Below are 19,043 nucleotides of genomic sequence, written 5' to 3' on the forward strand. Positions count from 1 at the left end.
CTGTGCAGCAAATGGATGCTATAATACTTAGTTCGCTGCACCTTATAATAAAGATCCATACAAAATTTCAGCCATATCGGCCAGCTGTTTCCAGGAATAAGTGAAACAAACAGACAAACAGACAGACAGACTAAAGAAAATATAATATAGTTAATTGATGAAAGCAAATAAATCAATTTTAAATCGATATTTCAATAAATGGGAAATAGAAGAGATTATAAGGAGATCGAAGTTTAATTGTGATCAACATTTATTAAAACTGAACAAAATAAATTCACTGATAAAAACTTATCAGAATCGGTTGATCATTTCGTTCTCAGATTTTAAATTGATCCCTTCCGTACTGTATATTCTGGCAGGAATGGTAATTTACCGAATAAAAAACATTTTCGGATGTTCTTTGGTAAGAATTCAAGGGAGTAAATTGCTTTTTTCTCTGCGAAATCGGCTTTGTTGTTCATTTCTTCAGATTGATTGATTTCCGGGATCCATGTCGTAATGCCACGTTCTTCAAGGGTACCTAAGAATTAAAAAAAAGAAAGTGAATCTTATTGAAATTTAAGAACTGATTTTTAAAAAATATCTTCATTACTGAAGAGTGAATCTAACCCAACTTTAGGGATATTACCCCAATGGACCCATTAATTTACATAGAATTTGTATGTGTAATCTGTACAGTTTTTTGTGGGGGGGAGATTATGCAGAATAAGAACCGTGCTATCGTCGGAATTTTCCGAGCAGTTTATGTAAAACTGAAATGCGTGTGTATGAGAGAAAGAGAGAGAGAAAGAGAGAGAGAAATATTTGAAGAGAGACTGATAACATGCAAAAAACAGACCGATTTTCAGCTACCGTGTCCGACCCTTTCCGGGATAACGATATCTCGTATCTTTTCTCACCCTTAACCAGTGGCTGATGGAGTGAACCGCTCTTCTGGGCTGGTCACATAATTTCCGACTTCCGCTTTTAGGCAACGCCCTCTTTAAGGGCCCCCTTCCCCCTATCCTAATTCGCTATCTAACACAAAGATAGAACAATAGAACAAATCACACAGCAATAAAAAACTGTGATGGATTCAATTTATTTACTTGCATTGACACTACCAAATATTAGTAAGATTTGTATCTACTTAGAATAAGTAATATCCAAATGAGCATCCATTACCTATCAGGCTCAACGTTGCTTAACTTCGTGAATTATTCCGTATATATGATATTATACGATATTATAAAATACCACCACGTTCAATATACAATACATGCTATAAATATTCGGTGATAATATGTGTTGTATTAAATGATTTCTACAGCCTGCGCCTCCATCTCTAGTTAAATGGACTGTTCCTGTGAAAGTTTTTAAAAAAACTAAGCAAAAATTAATCTTTTGTTTTGTGTACTTCGAATTAATGTTGAATAAAACTTTTCTGAAGTTTAATCGAGCTTCGATCTTTCATTAGTATATGATTTAAATAAACGAATATATAACTATGAATATAAAGTAATAAACACCAATAAAAGAAAATATAAAACTCGAAAGAAACAACAGGTTTTGCGTTTCAAAAGTTAAACATTCCAAGTGTTGATCCAGAACATGATCCAAGGTTGCGTTGGGATCTTTCGACAGTTTATGGTAAACTGTCGGGAAAGCAGTCAGCAAAAGCCGATAAGGTTAGCCAATTAGGTATGAGCTATCAGCAGATGATACTTTTTTTAATATTATTTTTGAATGAAAAATGTTTTCGTCCACAGTCATTTTCATGGAATAAGCTTTCTTCGTTACAAATAAAATCAATAAAATACTTATTAAATTTTTTCTTGCAAAAAAATTCTTAATTATTTTACATGAAAAAAGAGTTGATTTGTTGTCTACAAAAAATATTTTATTAGAAAACTAAATTGATATTTGTAGTGGAACCAGATGAGAGGATAAATGAGGTTTAAAAGCAATAATCACTGCATTTTAATTTTAAGTATTATTATTTTATTGTAAAAACAGTGCAAATATGATATGATACATTTTCTTTCTGAATGAAGTGTATAGTTTGTAGATGTTTCAATGTAAAACTTGATCCTATTGTTAATTGCCTCAGCTAGTACAATTACGACCCGTTGACCTTGGAGAAGACAACAGTGGTGAGATGCCCAAGGCATAGATAGAATAGCCTGAGCTTAAAAACCTATTTTTGCAATGAGAGTGTTTTCTTTTTTAATGAGTTGGGAAAACGGAAGTTATTCGCGCCACAAAAGTATTAGTAGCCGTTATAAGAACACATATAATGTGCAAGTAACTAAGGACGACAACTCGCCATCGTAAAACAGTCAATAAATAAAAAGTAAGCTTAATATACATGAAATAACTTGCAAAAGCGCATTAAAATTTTGTTTTCTACCGACCTGTATAGTTTTAAAGTTTTGAAACTGTAAGTTTTGTTATTTCCAATTTTTTTGTGTTCATAAATTTCATTCCAGACACTAGATATATTAAGAGCTCATCCAGTACATTGTATGCGTTTAAGAAAAACGATGTAATGTCCTTTTGGTAGTCAATATAGGGTGGGTTAAAAAAAATAATGTCGTTTTTATCAGATATATATATATATATATATATATATATATATATATATATATATATATACACGTCAAAGAACGACATTATTTTTGCACCAACCTAATAACAATTTTAAATAAATTACAATAATTAAATGGTTATTAGTGAACGTCGAATGGCTTTTACTAGTACGTAGCCTTGAATAAATATGAAGTTATTAAAACGCACAATATAATTTACTTATGGGTCAGCAATTTTCCCGGACGAGTATGTCATCGTAAAAGTGACTACTACGATTTTCCTTGTATCCTTCTCTGCTCAGTTGGACATAATGTTAAAGGTTCATAAGGTTTCTCTATAACACACAGATTGACACAAACTTCTACTTAATTCTGGCCTTTTCAAACAGGTATAACCTCTTGATCTGTGTCAACCGATCAATAACTCTTGGATCTTTCACACTCTTTCATTATATATTAAAATAAAAAAGGGGTCGTAAGAAGAAGTGTTATACCTGGGATTGTATTGTCTAAGAAAAGAGCTAACATTCCTCCGACAAAAGATGGGTTGCTAAGAACCATTTTCAAAGCAGAGGTTATTTGTTGTTTTCCTGTGGAAAAAAAAACAAAAATAAAATGTTTCTAATTAGAACAACGCATGTAAATTCAATGGAATGAGACATATATTTAACAAATATGTTTTGATAAAGTCAATATTTTATGGATAACGCAAAAAAATTGGTTTTTGGACAGAAAAAAACAATAACACGCAGCAAATATGAATTTAATAACATTTCTATTGAAGTAGCGTACATTGTACTTTTATTATAGAACAGACCCAAATGAGATAAATTAATAAATACTAGTAACTACTCAGAAAGTATTATTGTGCTACATAGTTCAATACAAATAAAAAAAGCATTACAAAAGACATACTTTAGTTTACTCCTTCAGTTCACCACCTCTTGTGGAACAATGTTCTTTTTTGCCCTGTTTCTTTCGAATCTTCTCTCTTTTGCACAATGTTTCACTGATTTGATTTTTCTGTGGAGAACCGTTGCACATCGTAATTATTACGATTTGTATCCTCACGCCATTACAACAATGATCATATAATATTATAATGATATTTGAAAACAAGTCTACATTAAATGAAGATTGCTTTCATATTCTTGTCGAGTGTTACTAGATTGGCATTTTTAAAGCCAAATTACGCTAATTTGGCCTTTTTAAGCAGTTTGGCCTTCAAAAATTGAATGTCGTCTATGAATTAACTGAGGAAAGAACAAATAGAATATTATACAGGGTGTCCACAAAGTCTGGCTACATTATGTAGCCAGACTTTGTGGAAGCATCCTGTAGATTATGTAGCCAGACTTTGTTGGCACCCTGTATATATATATATATATATATATATATATATATATATATATATATATATATATATATACAGGGTGCCAACAAAGTCTGGCTACATAATCTACAGGATGCTTCCACAAAGTCTGGCTACATAATGTAGCCAGACTTTGTGGACACCCTGTATAAACATATTTAATAACTGAAAAGAAAACAAACAAATTCCATGTCATTTCATATTCAAGTTGGATAATCAAGACGCGATTACACCTGTTGTTTTCTTTTAGACGCATCTCAATCGATCTTTTATTGTCCGTATGTCTGTCACGCTTATGTTTTAAATTGCATTCGTTAAATAAAATCATCTTATTTTAGAAGTGTCACAATGACTAGCGACACTGTTTGCCAATCAGTACTTTAGAACTAATTTAAATAGCATTTTAGTTTGTCCGTCACGTTTATGTTTCAAATAAGATAACGGTCGCTAAATCCTATTTTACGCATCATATTTTACAATTGGTGTTTAATACATAATGCTCCTAGTACCATTTCTCATAGCAGTAGGGCAACAAAACTTGGCACAACTATTATTCTTTCTTTAGATAGGAATCACCCAGACTTACACATTTCTCCCATTGTTTAATACAGGTCTGCATACAGCTTTTGTAGAACACCGCCAGATCGGTCATATAACCACGACGTGATTTCAGAAATCAAGAGTGTATCATTTAAGAAATGCTTTCCTTTCAAAAACAACTTCGTAGCTGGGAAGAAGTGAATGACAGAGAATGCAAGGCCAGGAGAATAGATGATGGATGATGGAGAGGATTTCATAGCAACACGTTCATGCTTATTATCTGGCGACGTGCAGTTTGTGGATCGAAGTGTTATCTTGCAGAAGGAGGATACTGTTGCTGATTTTGCCCCGTCTTTTGGTTTTGATAGTTTATCTTAATTTCCTCAAAAGTGAACCACAAATTTCGTTTCTTTGTGACGGTTTGAAATGGAGAGTAGATAATACAGTGGATGTGTTATCGGCAGCTCCAGTAACTCTCGCTTCTCCTATTTTGTCATTCAGTCCTCATTCAATGAGTGATTTTTCTGACAAAGGGTGAAGAAAAAGCTGCTTAAAGGTCGGTACTACTTGGTGACCAGTAGTCTGAGATGTCGGAAATTCTTCTGTCTCTGTCTGTCCTTGTGGCCATGTCACTAGTAAGGGTGCTGGAGGTAAACGTTTTGTCTGGGCTGACGTTATCCGCCTGATAGTCAGGGACCCGAACCTTGGATTAACCACTAAGGAGGCTGTCCTATCAGCAGGCGCAAAGTACTGGGACTGCTGTATTGCCATTTGGTGAGTGGATCTAGACCATGCAGTAGTCTCTGGTGGGGCCTCTCGATGCCATACTAGTGGGTAATTGTTACGGCTTTACCTTTTCGTGTGCTACAAATAAAAAAATTTTCCTGTCTTTTTCTCTCTTACTTTCCCTCTCTGTACTGCTCTAACCAAGTATGCCGACCTATTCCACAAATCCCAAAACCTCAACATGAAATATCTCCAGAATAAAAACTCGATTAAACCTAGAACCCCATCTTCCAGCGTAGACCCCTACTACCAGGTCTCCTTCTCCAATATCAGGGGTCTACGTTCCAACCTTCCAGAGGTTGAAACCCAATTACAGGAGACGAAACCGGACATATTATTTCTAAGTGAAACTGGAATAGGGCCGACCACTTTCCTAGATGAGTTCATAATTAATGGATACTCCAATTTAACAGCTAAATCTGACACCCAAGATCGCCATGGGCATGGAATATGTGCCTACATTAAGGATGGCTTCCCGTGTGGCATGGATATCTCTAGAGAAGATCCTAATTTACCCTATATGTGCTTCAGGGTTGCAGTTGCTAACACCACTGCATTTATATTTGCCCTCTATCGGCCCCACAACAGCGGAGTTACTATCTTTAAGAGCATATCTGAGAAAATAGACCACATACTGTCTTCACATCCCTCGGCTAACATCCACATCTGTAGTGACTTCAACGTCCATAACGTGGAATGGCTGACCCATTCAAATAAGACAGATGATGAGGGGAGGTTTTGTCATGATTTTGCCATTGCTTATGACCTCACTCAGATAGTTCGCGAACCCACCCGTGTGCCCGATACACCCAATCAATATGCAAGCCTCTTAGACCTTTTTCTCTCAACTTCCCCTGAGCTATGTTCATGTACCGTTCATTCTCCTCTAGGATCCTCCGACCACTCCGTCGTATCAGTTAAGATGAAAACGAAATGTAAGAAGCCCCTAGACGTACCCCTCCACCGTACTGTATACGGATACTCTATGGCTGACTGGGATAGCTTCCGTACATTCATATCTGATTTACCTCTGCACTCCATGTTTAAAAAGGAAGTGTCCTCTATAGTATCAGATCTGACCGAATGGTTAATTGTAGGCATTGACCAATTCATACCATCTAAAAAATTCCAACAAAAACCTAAAAGCCAGCCATGGTTCTCCCCAGAATGTGCTGCTGCTATCGCGCACAGAAATCACTTTTTCCATAGCTACCAACGTAATAGATGCACTGAGACTAAAGCTGCTTTCAGGACTGCCAGCAACCACTGTAAAAGAGTAATAAAAAATGCAAGAGAGCTATATGCCCAGTCTGTTAAATCCAAGGTAGCTGATCAGCGGTTTGGTTCCCACCAGTTTTGGCAAATAACAAACAGGATCCTGAACAGAAGTGTGCGTTCTATCCCAACCATTATCAATGGACCAGAGGTCATCTCGTCAGCGTCAGACAAGGCCAAACTATTTGCAAAGAACTTTGCAGCTAATTCTACCCTATGCGACGAAGGCCATCAACTCCCCATATTTCCTCCTATAACACAGACCAAGCTAGGTAACCTACAAATATCTGTGCATGAGGTCGCCAAGCTAATAAAAAACCAAGATTCCAGTAAAGCAACTGGCCCTGATGGCATCCCAATTATAGTGTTAAAAAAGCTTCAACCAGAACTTGCTCCCATACTTACGAAACTATTTAAGCGCTGCCTTAAGGAGAAGTGCTTTCCGACCCCCTGGAAGACCTCATCAGTTTGCCCTGTATTTAAGAATTCAGGTGATAAGTCATCTCCCTCTCAGTACAGACCAATAAGTCTCCTCTGTGTTATGAGTAAGTTGCTGGAATCAATATTAAATAGAGAAATAGTCAACCACCTCAGCAGGAATAACCTTCTTAGTGACACACAATATGGTTTCCGCTCTGCAAGATATACCGCTGATCTACATCAATGACCTCCCTAAACACATACTTAAATCATTTGTTGACATCTATGCTGATGACACGACCATCTACAGCAACACATCAAAGGCTGTAAATGACAAAGTTCTCTCTGATTCTCTCTCCTCTGATCTCGAGCGCGTGGTTCAGTGGGGGAAGATGTGGCTAGTTACCTTTAATGCATCCAAAACCAAACTCCTATCCTTACATCATCAACGCTCTGATCCCCAGCTGGCATCAATTGTGATGGATGGCTCTCGTCTGGGTGAGGCCCCGTGTTTTGACAAGCTTCTGGGTTTGACCTTTACTCCTGATCTGAAATAGAACACGTACATCAAGTCTGTTGCCAAGGTCGCTGGAAAGATGGTGGGATCCTTCTACCGCTCCAGAAGATATCTCACTACTGATGCAATTCTCTATCTATATAAAAGCCAAGTACGTCCAAGGATGGAATACTGTTGCCATATCTGGGCAGAAGCTGCCAAAAACAGCCTATCATACCTTGACAGAGTACAAAATAGACTTCGTGGCTTAGTGGGGGATGCCCTTTTCTCTACCCTGCAACCCCTCTCTCACAGAAGAGACGTTGCGAGCCTATCCTTGTTTTATCGTTATTTTCATGGCAGGTGCTCGTCTGAACTCCAATCCCTGGTCCCCCCTCGCCAATCTTTCACGAAAAACACCCGTCTAGCTGAATCCACTGTGAAAAATTTCCCCCACTCTATATTTGTGCCTAAATCAAAACGCGGATTCCATGAACAAAGCTTCTTTCTTAGAACTGCACGCCTGTGGAACTCTGTTCCGTCTGCCTGCTTCCCTCCGGACTACAACTTGGATGTCTTCAAGTCTAATGTTAACAAATTCCTAATGAACCGCCCCCTTAAGTAAACACTCCATCAAATCTCCACACTAACGTAATGTACTTGCAATAACCCTTATCCCTGAGTGGCTTCCGGGCCTTGATAAGTGGTGATCACTGTGTAAAAAAATAAATAAATAAATAAATATTAAAGAAGAAATACACTAATTCGATCGTCCATTGATACATGGACACGTTCGAACCAGGTAGTATGGCTAAAGTTTCGAATTTTTATAAGTTTTCAGTCGATTGTCACACTTGTTAACACTTGTTAACTTTAGCTAAGTTTTCAATGGTTACTTAATGGACGATCAAAGGAAGATATAGTGTACTTCAAAATAATAAATGGATCATCTTACATACGTAATTAAGACATCTAGTCATGCATCCTATATAAAAACTCATTACACTCTATATACCTATATATGTGTGTGTGTGTGTGTGTGTGTGTGTGTGTGTGTGTGTGTGTGTGTGTGTGTGTGAATTTAAAAAGGAAAACCAAAATACACTGCGTGTCAAATTATTAACGAGATAATATTTTTTTTTACTAGTTTCCGAAACTTACCTGTAGTTTCGTATCAAAAGCTTCGGAAACGTTGGCAATGCTGAGCTTCGCGTACAGTGAAATTTTCGTACTGTTCCGCGCAATGTAAACAACTTGTCATCGTAATTGCTTGAATCCATGGTAGTTGGGGTGTGTCAAATTATTAACAAGGCAGTTTGTTTCGTCAATAAAATAAGTCGTAAAGGTGGACTGTGTAGTTCTGAAAATAGTACTATTACAGAACAGCTATCAAAAGGTAAAACTACCATCGAAATATCGAAAATGGTAGGAAGGTACCATCACACTGTGAATAACTTTGTCAAGGACCCTACAAAGTTACGTAAGAGGCCTGATAAAGATAAATCTAGAGTTGTTTCATGCCGTTCTCTACTCCAAATTAAACGTGAAGTCGTTAAGAACCCTGGGCAGACAAGTCGAGAAGTCTTTGGCCAAGCCGAATTGAAGAATGCCTCAAAAAGCGCTCGATGTCGTCTTCTGAAATAAGTGGCAAAGTCTGTTAAGCCTGTGACAAAGCCTCCATTAAAGCAACATCACATGCAAAACCGATATAAATGGGCAGAGGACAACATGAAAACAGATTTTTCCAAAGTTTTGCTCTCGGATGAAGTGCGTGTCACTCTTGATGGCCCAGATGTCTGGAACATGGGTCCTAGATAGACGACATCGTCATCAGCGTTTAAGGCGCCAACAAAGTGGTGGTAGAATAATGATTTAGGCTGGGTTATTGGGAGTACTTAAGTTGGCCCATGGAGAGTCCTATAAGGCGTAAAAATGATGTCAAATGCTTACATAGCTTTTCTGAAGGAACACTTTGAACCAAAAGTTGACGTTCAGAATAACCATTATTTTTATGCAGGATAATGCTCCCTCACATGCAGCGAAGAAAAGCAAAGAGTATTTGCAACAACTGAGGTTCACTAGGCTACGGTAGATGGAGTGGCCTGCGAATACACCATATTTTAACCCAATTGAGAACCTTTGGAGTATCATGAAGCGACGCCTTTATGCAAGTGGACGCCAATTTAAGAGCAAAGATGAGTTGTGGGATGCTCTCCAAGAAGTATCGCGAGGAATAACTGTTGACGAAATCACAAATTTGACTAATTCTGTGGACCAACGTCTTTTACAAATCATTCATAAAAAGGATCGCATATTCCCTACTAATTATGTCAACGTAGAAATTGCTATGTAGTTATTGTGGTCTAAGTATTTTCCCTAGTTTATTTAATGTTTGAAAATTATTTCAATAAAAATTTATGGGTATATTGTGTTTTTCTCAACCTCGTTAATAACTTGAAACACTGAAATCAACAGATAATCCTATCTTCTGCCATAGTTTCGCTAATACTGCTTTAAATACTTTTATTTTCGGACTGGAGTAGCTGAATATTATTGTAAGCACTTTCTCAAAGTTTCATAGATTTTTATTCATTCATTCCTTAAACATTTAAAAAATGTAAATTCGTTAATAATTTGATAAGCAGTGTAATTTAGATATTCATCAACGTTTCGTCGATATTGCAAGACTTTTTCAAGACGATTGATTTAATAAAAATAGCATACAATTAAAAAAAATTGTAGTAGTTGGTGCGTCTTTGATATGATTAGATTTGTTTCTTTCAAACAAAACATAGTTGTTCGCATTGAAAAAATGTGTAATCAGATATATGTAGGTGAAACTCAACACGAATTAGAGAAAAGGCTTGATGAACATGAAAGTGATTTAAAAAAATAACTATTCCCTAAACATGCATTACAACATGATCATTCATTTAACTTTTTTAAAAATCGAGACATTATATTCATTTTAAATAAATCTCATCGATAACTTCTGGAATTAGTCCTCATTATCAACCCTAACACAAATGAACAACGTGGTGGCTTCTACTATTTATCAACTTCGGTAAGCTAACTTCCTGAGACTGCTATTTTGCCGACTACGGCATGGTCATTTTTTAATTTTGTGCAAATAAATTCCTGGTGAGTTGTCCTCTTAAATAATAAAACCATACCCAAGTTCCACCTTTACTGATCATGTTGCCTCACCATTTACCTAACATTTATTGATCCTTATCTCAGAGTTGTTTCCGGTCCTTTATATATATTAATTGAACAGAACTTGACTTGAAATTCAAGTTAGCTATTTTATATCGCATTGCATAGGCGGACTCCCACTACCGTACTAGAAAATTACTTACACCAGAGACTATCCTATATCTTTACAAAGCCACCATTCGCCCAAGCATGGAGTAGTATTGTCACATCTGGTCTGGTGTATTTATCACTAGGGCTATGACAACAGAATATTCTCATCATTGTTTTGATTCTCGAGTATATATCCGGCACAGTTAGACAAAGTTAAACAACCGAGAACCGCATCACGCTATATAAAAGCATACAAGATACCAACAGACACAATCTGTCGTTGAAAATTACAAACTTACATTTCGACATATTTTTATAACTAGCGGCGTGTGTTTTTCTATTTTCACCAGTGTTTAAGTCAAAGAAATAACATTTTTTGAATAGACTTAAATACATTTAACGATTCAGCCATCAGAGTGAAATATAACACCTGAGATTATTACTTATTTCGAGGATTACAAAACCATTTAAATGGTCTTAGATTAATATTTACATTACGAGAAGTGTTTAACACGAGTTAGATTCTAACGAAGAATTTTACAAGCGCGGTATTAATAATTGTCAGCATCAGACAAAGCAAAACTCTTTGCCAAGAACTTTGCAGCTAATTCTACCCTTTGCGACCAAGGCCGCCAACCCCCAATATTTCCTCCTGTATCAGAAAACACGCTATGTGATATACAAATATCTGTACGTGATATTGCCAAGCTAATGAAAAAACCTTGATTCCAGTAAAGCAACTGGCCCTGACGGTATTCCAATTATAGTACTCAAAAAACTTCAACCAGAACTAGCGCCCATACTTACGAAACTGTTTAAACGTTGTCTTAAGGAGAATTGCTTCCCAACACCCTGGTAAACCTCATCAGTATGCCCGGTATTTAAGAATTCAGGTGATCGTTCATCCCCCTCTCAGTACAGGCCAATAAGTCTCCTGTGCGTCATGACTAAGTTGCTGAAATCTGTGTTAAATAGAGAAGTAATCAACCATCTCAGCAAAAATAACCTTCTTAGTGACACACAATATGGTTTCCGTTCTGCAAGATCTACAGCGGATGTGCTTACAGTTATATCTCATAAGATTAATAACTGAAATTAAATTGACAGAGGCAATCTTTCTAGGAAAATTGCTCTTGATATATCGAAGGCCTTTGATAGGGTATCGCATAAAGGTTTACTTCACAAGATCTCCAGCTATGGTATAGGTGGAAATGTATTCTCAATTATTAAATCATTTCTCTCTGATAGGTTCATAAGAGTAGTAGTTGATGGGCAAAAATCAGAAGCTCACAGTATTAATGCTGGAGTTCCTCAGGGGTCCGTTCTGGGCCCAACTCTTTTCCTGATCTACATTAATGATCTTCCAAATCACATCCTTACATCATTCGTAGACATTTTTGCTGATGACACTACCATCTGTGGTAGCACATCTAAGACAGTAAACGACAAAGTTCTCTCCGATTCTCTCTCCTCTGATCTTGATCACGTTATACAATGGAGAAAGGAGTAGCTGGTTACTTTTAATGCATCTCTAAAACCAAGCTCCTATCTTTACATCATCAACATTCTAATCCCCATCTGGCATCAATTAACATGAATGGCTCTCGTCTTGGTGAGGCCTCAAGTTTTGACAAGCGTCTGGCTTGACCTTTACATCCATCAAATCTTGCCAAGGCTGCTGGAAAAATGGTTGGTTCCTTCTATCGATCCAGTAGATATTTCACTACTGATTCAATTCTCTATCTATATAAGAGCCAGGTACGTCCAAAGATGGAATACTGTTGCCACATTTGGGCAGCAGCTGCTAGAAAGGACTTGTCCTGCCTTGATAAAGTTCAGAATAGACTTCGTGGTCTCGTGGGGGGTGTCCTATTCTCTTCCCTGCAACCTCTATCTCACAGAAGATATGTAGCGAGTTTGTCTCTGCTTTATCGTTATTTTCATGGAAAGTGTTCGACTGAGCTTCAATCTATGGTCCCCCCTCGCTAAATTTTCACAAGAAACACTCGTCTAGCTGAAAACACTATCAATAATTCCACCCACTCTTTATCTGTGCCGAAACCTAAACGTAGATTCCATGAACAAAGCTTCTTTCTTAGAACTGCGCGCCTGTGGAATTGTCTTCTGTTTTATTGCTTTGCAGCTGTCTATAATATGGTTATCTTCAAGTCCAACGTAAACAAGTTTCTGATGGGCCGTTCCATTTAAGTTAACAAATTTACCGAACTTACATTACTATCGATTACTATATTATCCTTTTGACTACTGTACACTCTTTAACCCTTATCCTTGAGTGGCCTCTTGGCCTTGATAAGTCGTGACGTCTATGTAAAAAAAATAAAAATAAACTCGTGGACAAATGGAATCAAGTTATAGCGAGCAATGTTCGTTATTGTTATGAATAAAAATTTTCAAAGACACAGAAAGATGAAATTCTAAATCGGTAAAATCTTTCGCACCGACTTAACATACACTATGCACAATTCTTCAAACAAATTACAACATTCTCTTAAAAAATAATTACGTAAAATTACATACCGACGTCAAGGGCATTTGGGTTCCTCTGGACAAAATAAGGTATCATGAGGCCGATAAGTAGAGACATACCAATGATAGCCAAGTTCCTTGTCGAATTGAGATCGATGTATTGCAGATTCGATAAAACAATGCCAATGAAGATTCCAAAAGAAAGAAGCTGAACGCCACCCAACACTGGATATGGCAAAGTAATAAATAACGCCCCAATTTTTCCAATTATTCCAAAAAACATGAAGATCAAGCCAAGAATTTGAAAGACACGTCGACTTGCAACCTGCAGCATGGAAAATATAAGAAATCGATGTTTTAATCTGACTAACAATATATCAGGTGTTTATGTGTTTCTCGCCTGTACGTAACTTTGATAAATGCAGATTGAATATTTTTTTTATTTGCTATTAATCGAATTATATTATAATAAAAGTAAACGTTAAAGATCGTGGTATAGCAGAATCCGAGAAAACTGCTAGTTTTATACTTTTTTTAATTATTAATAAATGCCTACTCATTGTAATTTGGAAAATAAATTTTGTCGCCATTTTCTTTTGATTTCGCTTAATCATATAATGGTGATACATTTCAAGTGTGTTTTTCTCAAGTTAAATGTGTAATACTAACTGGATTTTAACTCGAAATGATTCGTGTATTATTAATATTTAACAAACACAAACCACGTGAAGCCATTTTTAATACCTATATATGGTTTCTTCTCTCATTCTGCTCTGTCGGCGATTTTAACGTTTATTAGAAATAAATATAAGGTTAAAACTAAAACGAATGTTTAAAAATCACTTTTGAAAATATTTAATCCTTAACACTAACCATGACTAATATAGATTGTTTTTCTTTAGGTTTTACTATTGGCAATATGTTTGTAGTCAGGTGACGTTGGGTTGGTACAACTAGATTCTCATATGGTTGTAAGTCATACCAATGAGGGGATGTTTTATTTAAGTTCTCAGATCTTTTTTCAAATTAGTGTTACTCATTTTTCAAGTATTACTTTGTTAATATGTTTGAAGCGTACATGCTTGTACCCACTTCAAAGAGTAATTTTAATGCACACACACACATACAGGAGAGAACTTGAATGCCTACTGGAGAGAACTTGAATGCTAAAAACTATCCTCACGTGTCTAAGGTCTCTCTGTATAGGGGTTTGCCAGAAAATTCTGGCATGAGGATACTTTTCCCTAGAAGTAAACCCTGACCAAATATTTAAAATCACATAGTATTACATTAACTTTTTCGATGAATGTTGCACCGTCTCAAAGTGATCTTACCTCAAGTAATAACACTAAGCTGGATACCCCACCAGACTAGATAAATTCTAGTCCTGGAATCTAGTAAGACCAAGAGACCAAAACGAAAGATATACTACAACATATGAAAATGGTTAAATGGGAAGAGGGAAATAATGTTCTTAATTTCTTTACAAACTCAGTGTTTGAGAAATAAAAAAAACTTTAATTGAACATTCAAATAACTACAGAGTTAAAGCGTTAGCCTCAGGTAATGGGCCCTTTGATTTCTGAGAACTTCGACTGAATTTAAATTTTTAAAAAAGAAAACACACACATCTTTGTTGTTTTGTGTATAGTGGAATACTGAAGAGGGTTGTATTAAAATAACTAAACTCGTATACAATGAACTTGATGTATGTTAGTACAGACCGAAACAATTGCTTGCTCTTATCTTCTTCTATCTACCTTCTATATAAATAAAATGAAGTCATTTTTCCCCTCTGAGTTTGACCTTAATAGTATTAAAACTCAAGACATTTCATGCAAATGTAATGTGCACAGACTGCAGCATATTATCTGAGGTGTGCTATAGGCCTATTACCTTTACACTTCCTCGATAACCGTACATTCCTATATTTTTTCTGGTGAGAGTTCACTGCCACAACCTGTAAGAATCAATGGAAATGGTAAAATCTTATCTCTCTATTACATTCATACTCCCCCCGCGACCAATTAACACCGTTGCGGATACGTCCACAGGTGAATTTACGAGAAAACACCGGTTTGAGTTCTTAGTTGCTTAAAAAAATGGAATGGCATTTTATCGCCGAGTGAAACGCAACTTTCGATTTCATCTATCCTATGGGTTACTTATACAATTTCTTTTATTTCTTCTTTTTTACTTTTTTTACATTTTCACCCTTTTGGGTGGGGGCTGCGAGTCGAAGAGTTACTTAAACGAAACGAACTAACCTTGGATTCCAGGTTTTACAACAAACTATAACAGTCAGCGGCTAGCGTTCTTCAAATGTTCAAACGATTACTCGATTTATATATTTTATTTACTGTATTTTCCTTCTATTATGTTTTCAGTGATTTTATACGTGATACTGGGGGGGAGAGCTGACTTCTTATTTTCGGATTAGTTACTCATTCATTATTTATTTCTATACATTGAATTTCTGGTAGTTTCATAAGCCCAATTACTATTACGCTATCGATATGGAAACAGACGACATTTCATTTGGTAAAAAGCAACAACAAAGAAAACAAAACACATAACAAACCGTTATACTTACACCTAACAATTATACGGTTAAAAAATACTTTTTTGCATAAAACAAACAAACAATAAAAAAAAATAAGACTAAAATCTATTAAACATATTTTCATTATACACGGTCAGTTTTCTGCTTTTATTTATTTCTTCCCCCCCATTTGTATTTTTTCCTATTTGTTTTGTTTCTTTGATTTTATTGCAGAAACAAACCAACAATAAAAATAAAAATAAAATAAAATAAATATAATTGCATTTTACACGGTAAGTTTTCTGGGAGTTTTTCTCCCCATTTGTATTCATTCCAGTTCGTTTTGTTTGTTTGTTTGTTTGTTTGTTTGTTTTGTTTTTTCCTGTACTCTGCGGCTGGCGCCGATGACTGCCGGCTTAGCCCGATTAATGCTTGGCGGGAATTCACGAGCATTCGGGTCAAATTATGCAGGACTATCTTCATTTTTTTCTTTTTTTCTCACTTTTTCTTGGGCCCTAAACACCTAAAAAATAATTGCTTAACACCCTTTCTTACATTTTCCCCAGTTTTGCCATTAATTCTTTCAATTTTACGCACATAAAATTTATTAGCTAAACCAGGGGCGGGCATCTATAAATATAAAAGCGAAAATGTGTGTGTGTGTGTGTGTGTGTGTGTGTGTGTGTGTGTGTGTGTGTGTGTGTGTGTGTGCGTGTGTGTGTGTGTGCGTGTGTGTGTGTGTGTGTGAGCGTGTGTGTGTGTGTGTGTGTGTGTGTGTGTGTGTGTGTGTGTGTGTGTGTGTGTGTGTGTGTGTGTGTTCGCTTCTTCTTGTGCATGTCCACGAATTATTTGACTTGCAGCGCAAAAATAGGTTAGATTCATAAACCTTCATATAACACCCTTGTCAGTTCCTCTCCCTCGTGGCGCAGATGGTTAGGTGAATGGCTTTTCCCCCTATTGTTTCCACCTTCGCGACAAGGCTTCGGGGTTTAATCCGACCTATTTTTAACACACACACCTCCAAACACCCGGGGAACGCCGGGTACCCCCGCTAGCAATCAATTATTGGAATTTTTTACAAACATGCTGAGTTTTATTCCATATATATATATATATATATATATATATATATATATATATATATATATATTGGTATATTTGGGCAGTATTTTTTCATTCAAACAAACATTATTAAATACAATGGAGACACTTTGCTTTATGATTCTTTTTTAATTTTTCGATTCCCCCTATGATCTTTTTATATCAAAAGCAAAAAATATCATTTTCATTGTGGAAAATGATTATAAAATATGAAAACGTTGTATTTTTTCTTTTAATAAGAAATTGAAAACTAAACGACGCTCATTTTTAGTATTTTAAATTATTCTTTGAAACTGAAACTCTTCATGGCGCAGCACTTTTCATTACCACTGTGGAAGAAAGATAAACCTTTGGGGTGCTTACAGTCCTCGGTTATAAAGATGGAGGATGTAAATAGCTATGAATGTTTTTTTTTCTGTAGACAATCCGAACTTTGTCGACAGAATTTGGGAAATGGATCAAATTTCCAAGATATGCAAATTTAATGTTTGGACTTTGATGTGTCAGTTTTCGAATAAAGAACTTAGAGGATAGCGAAAATTATAGGGTAGTGAGTGAAGAAATAGTGCTCGCATTAGATAGATCTGCCAATGGTTAATAATAAGGTTAAACTGTATTGTGATATGAAAAGGGAAAAATGCAATAATTGTTGTATAATTTTGATATCTGATTAAGTCGAGGGCGTGGATAATGCCTCTGGCCCGTTGGGTCAGGTATCAACCGTAATTCTCGAATAATGTCGTTAAAAGTGACTGAGCACTAAAGAGACAAAATAAGCCGAAATGGTCTTGAATAATCTCGTCAAACAGGAGCTGAACCGTTAAGAAAAATGGGATCGGGAACTAAACAAAAAATAATAAAAATGCAACACGTGCTTGCGGGAGAAACGAAAGTGGGCATCAAAGAAAATGGATATGTAAAGAGAAATGGCTGACTACGGCCGGCGTGAGAGAAGAGAAAGAAAGACGACGTAGAAAGAAATGGACGTGTGAAGTCGCAGGCGAGAATTTTTTTTTTTTTACACAGTGGTCACCACTTATCAAGGCCCAGAAGCCACTCAGGGATAAGGGTTATTGCAAGTACATTACTTTAGTGTGGAGATTTGATGAAGTCTTTACTTAAGGGGGCGGTTCATTAGGAATTTGTTAACGTTGGACTTGAAGACATCCAAGTTGTAGTCAGGTGGGAAGCGGGCAGACGGAACAGAGTTCCACAGGCGTGCAGTTCTAAGAAAGAAGCTTTGTTCATGGAATCCACGTTTTGATTTAGGCACAGATACAGAGTGGGGGAAATTTTTCACCGTGGATTCAGCTAGACGCGTGTTTTTCGTGAAAGATTGGCGGGGAGGGATCAGAGATTGGAGGTCAGGCGAGCACCTGCCATGGAAATAACGATAAAACAAGGATAGCATCGCAACGTCTCTTCTGTGGGAGAGAGGTTGCAGGGTAGAGAAAAGGGCATCCCCCACTAAGCCACGAAGTATTTTGTACTATGTCAAGGCAGGATAGGTTGTTTTTAGCAGCTCCTGGCCAGATATGGAAGCAGTATTCCATCCTTGGACGTACTTGGCTTTTATATAGATAGAGAATTGCATCAGTAGTGAGATATCTTCTGGAGCGGTAGAAGGATCCCACCATCTTTCCAGCGACCTTGGCAACAGACGATGTACGTGTTCCATTTCAGATCAGGAGTAAAGGTCAAACCCAGAAGCTTGTCAAAACACGGGGCTTCTCCCAGACGAGAGCCATCCATCCCAATTGGTGCCAGATGGGGATCAGAGCGTTGGTGATGTAAGGATAGGAGTCTGGTTTTAGATGCATTAAAGGTAACCAGCCACGTCTTCCCCCACTAAACCACGCGCTCGAGATCAGAGGAGAGAGAATCAGAGAGAACTTTGTCGTTTACAGCCTTTGATGTGTTGCCGTAGATGGTCGTGTCATCAGCATAGATGTCAACGAATGATTTAAGTATGCGTTTAGGGAGGTCATTGATGTAGAGCAGGAAGAGAGTCGGGCCAAGGATTGACCCTTGAGGGACTCCAGCATTAATACTGCAGGCCTCCGATTTTTGTCCATCGACCACTACTCTTATGAGCCTATCGGAGAGAAATGATTTAATGATTGAGAAAACATTTCCAGTTATACCGTAGCT

The 19,043-nt window shown here is 36.8% G+C and overlaps 1 protein-coding gene across 1 annotated transcript in view; it reads right to left on the bottom strand.

The window, feature by feature from the left end:
• Positions 1-323: 323 nt before the first annotated feature.
• The window catches only part of LOC145283867 (solute carrier family 23 member 1-like), a 114,270-nt gene continuing 95,550 nt past the window's right edge, over positions 324-19,043 (bottom strand). The window contains exons 9-11 of the mRNA XM_080132976.1: positions 13,301-13,574; positions 3,062-3,157; positions 324-520 (exon numbers count right to left, since the gene is read on the bottom strand). Of these exons, the coding sequence (XP_079989102.1) occupies positions 324-520; positions 3,062-3,157; positions 13,301-13,574 (567 nt within the window). The remainder of the gene's footprint in view (positions 521-3,061; positions 3,158-13,300; positions 13,575-19,043) is intronic.

This window comes from Euprymna scolopes, chromosome 8 (genome assembly GCF_053919585.1).
Source record: "Euprymna scolopes isolate OS-2025 chromosome 8, ASM5391958v1, whole genome shotgun sequence".
Lineage (NCBI taxonomy): Eukaryota > Metazoa > Mollusca > Cephalopoda > Sepiida > Sepiolidae > Euprymna > Euprymna scolopes.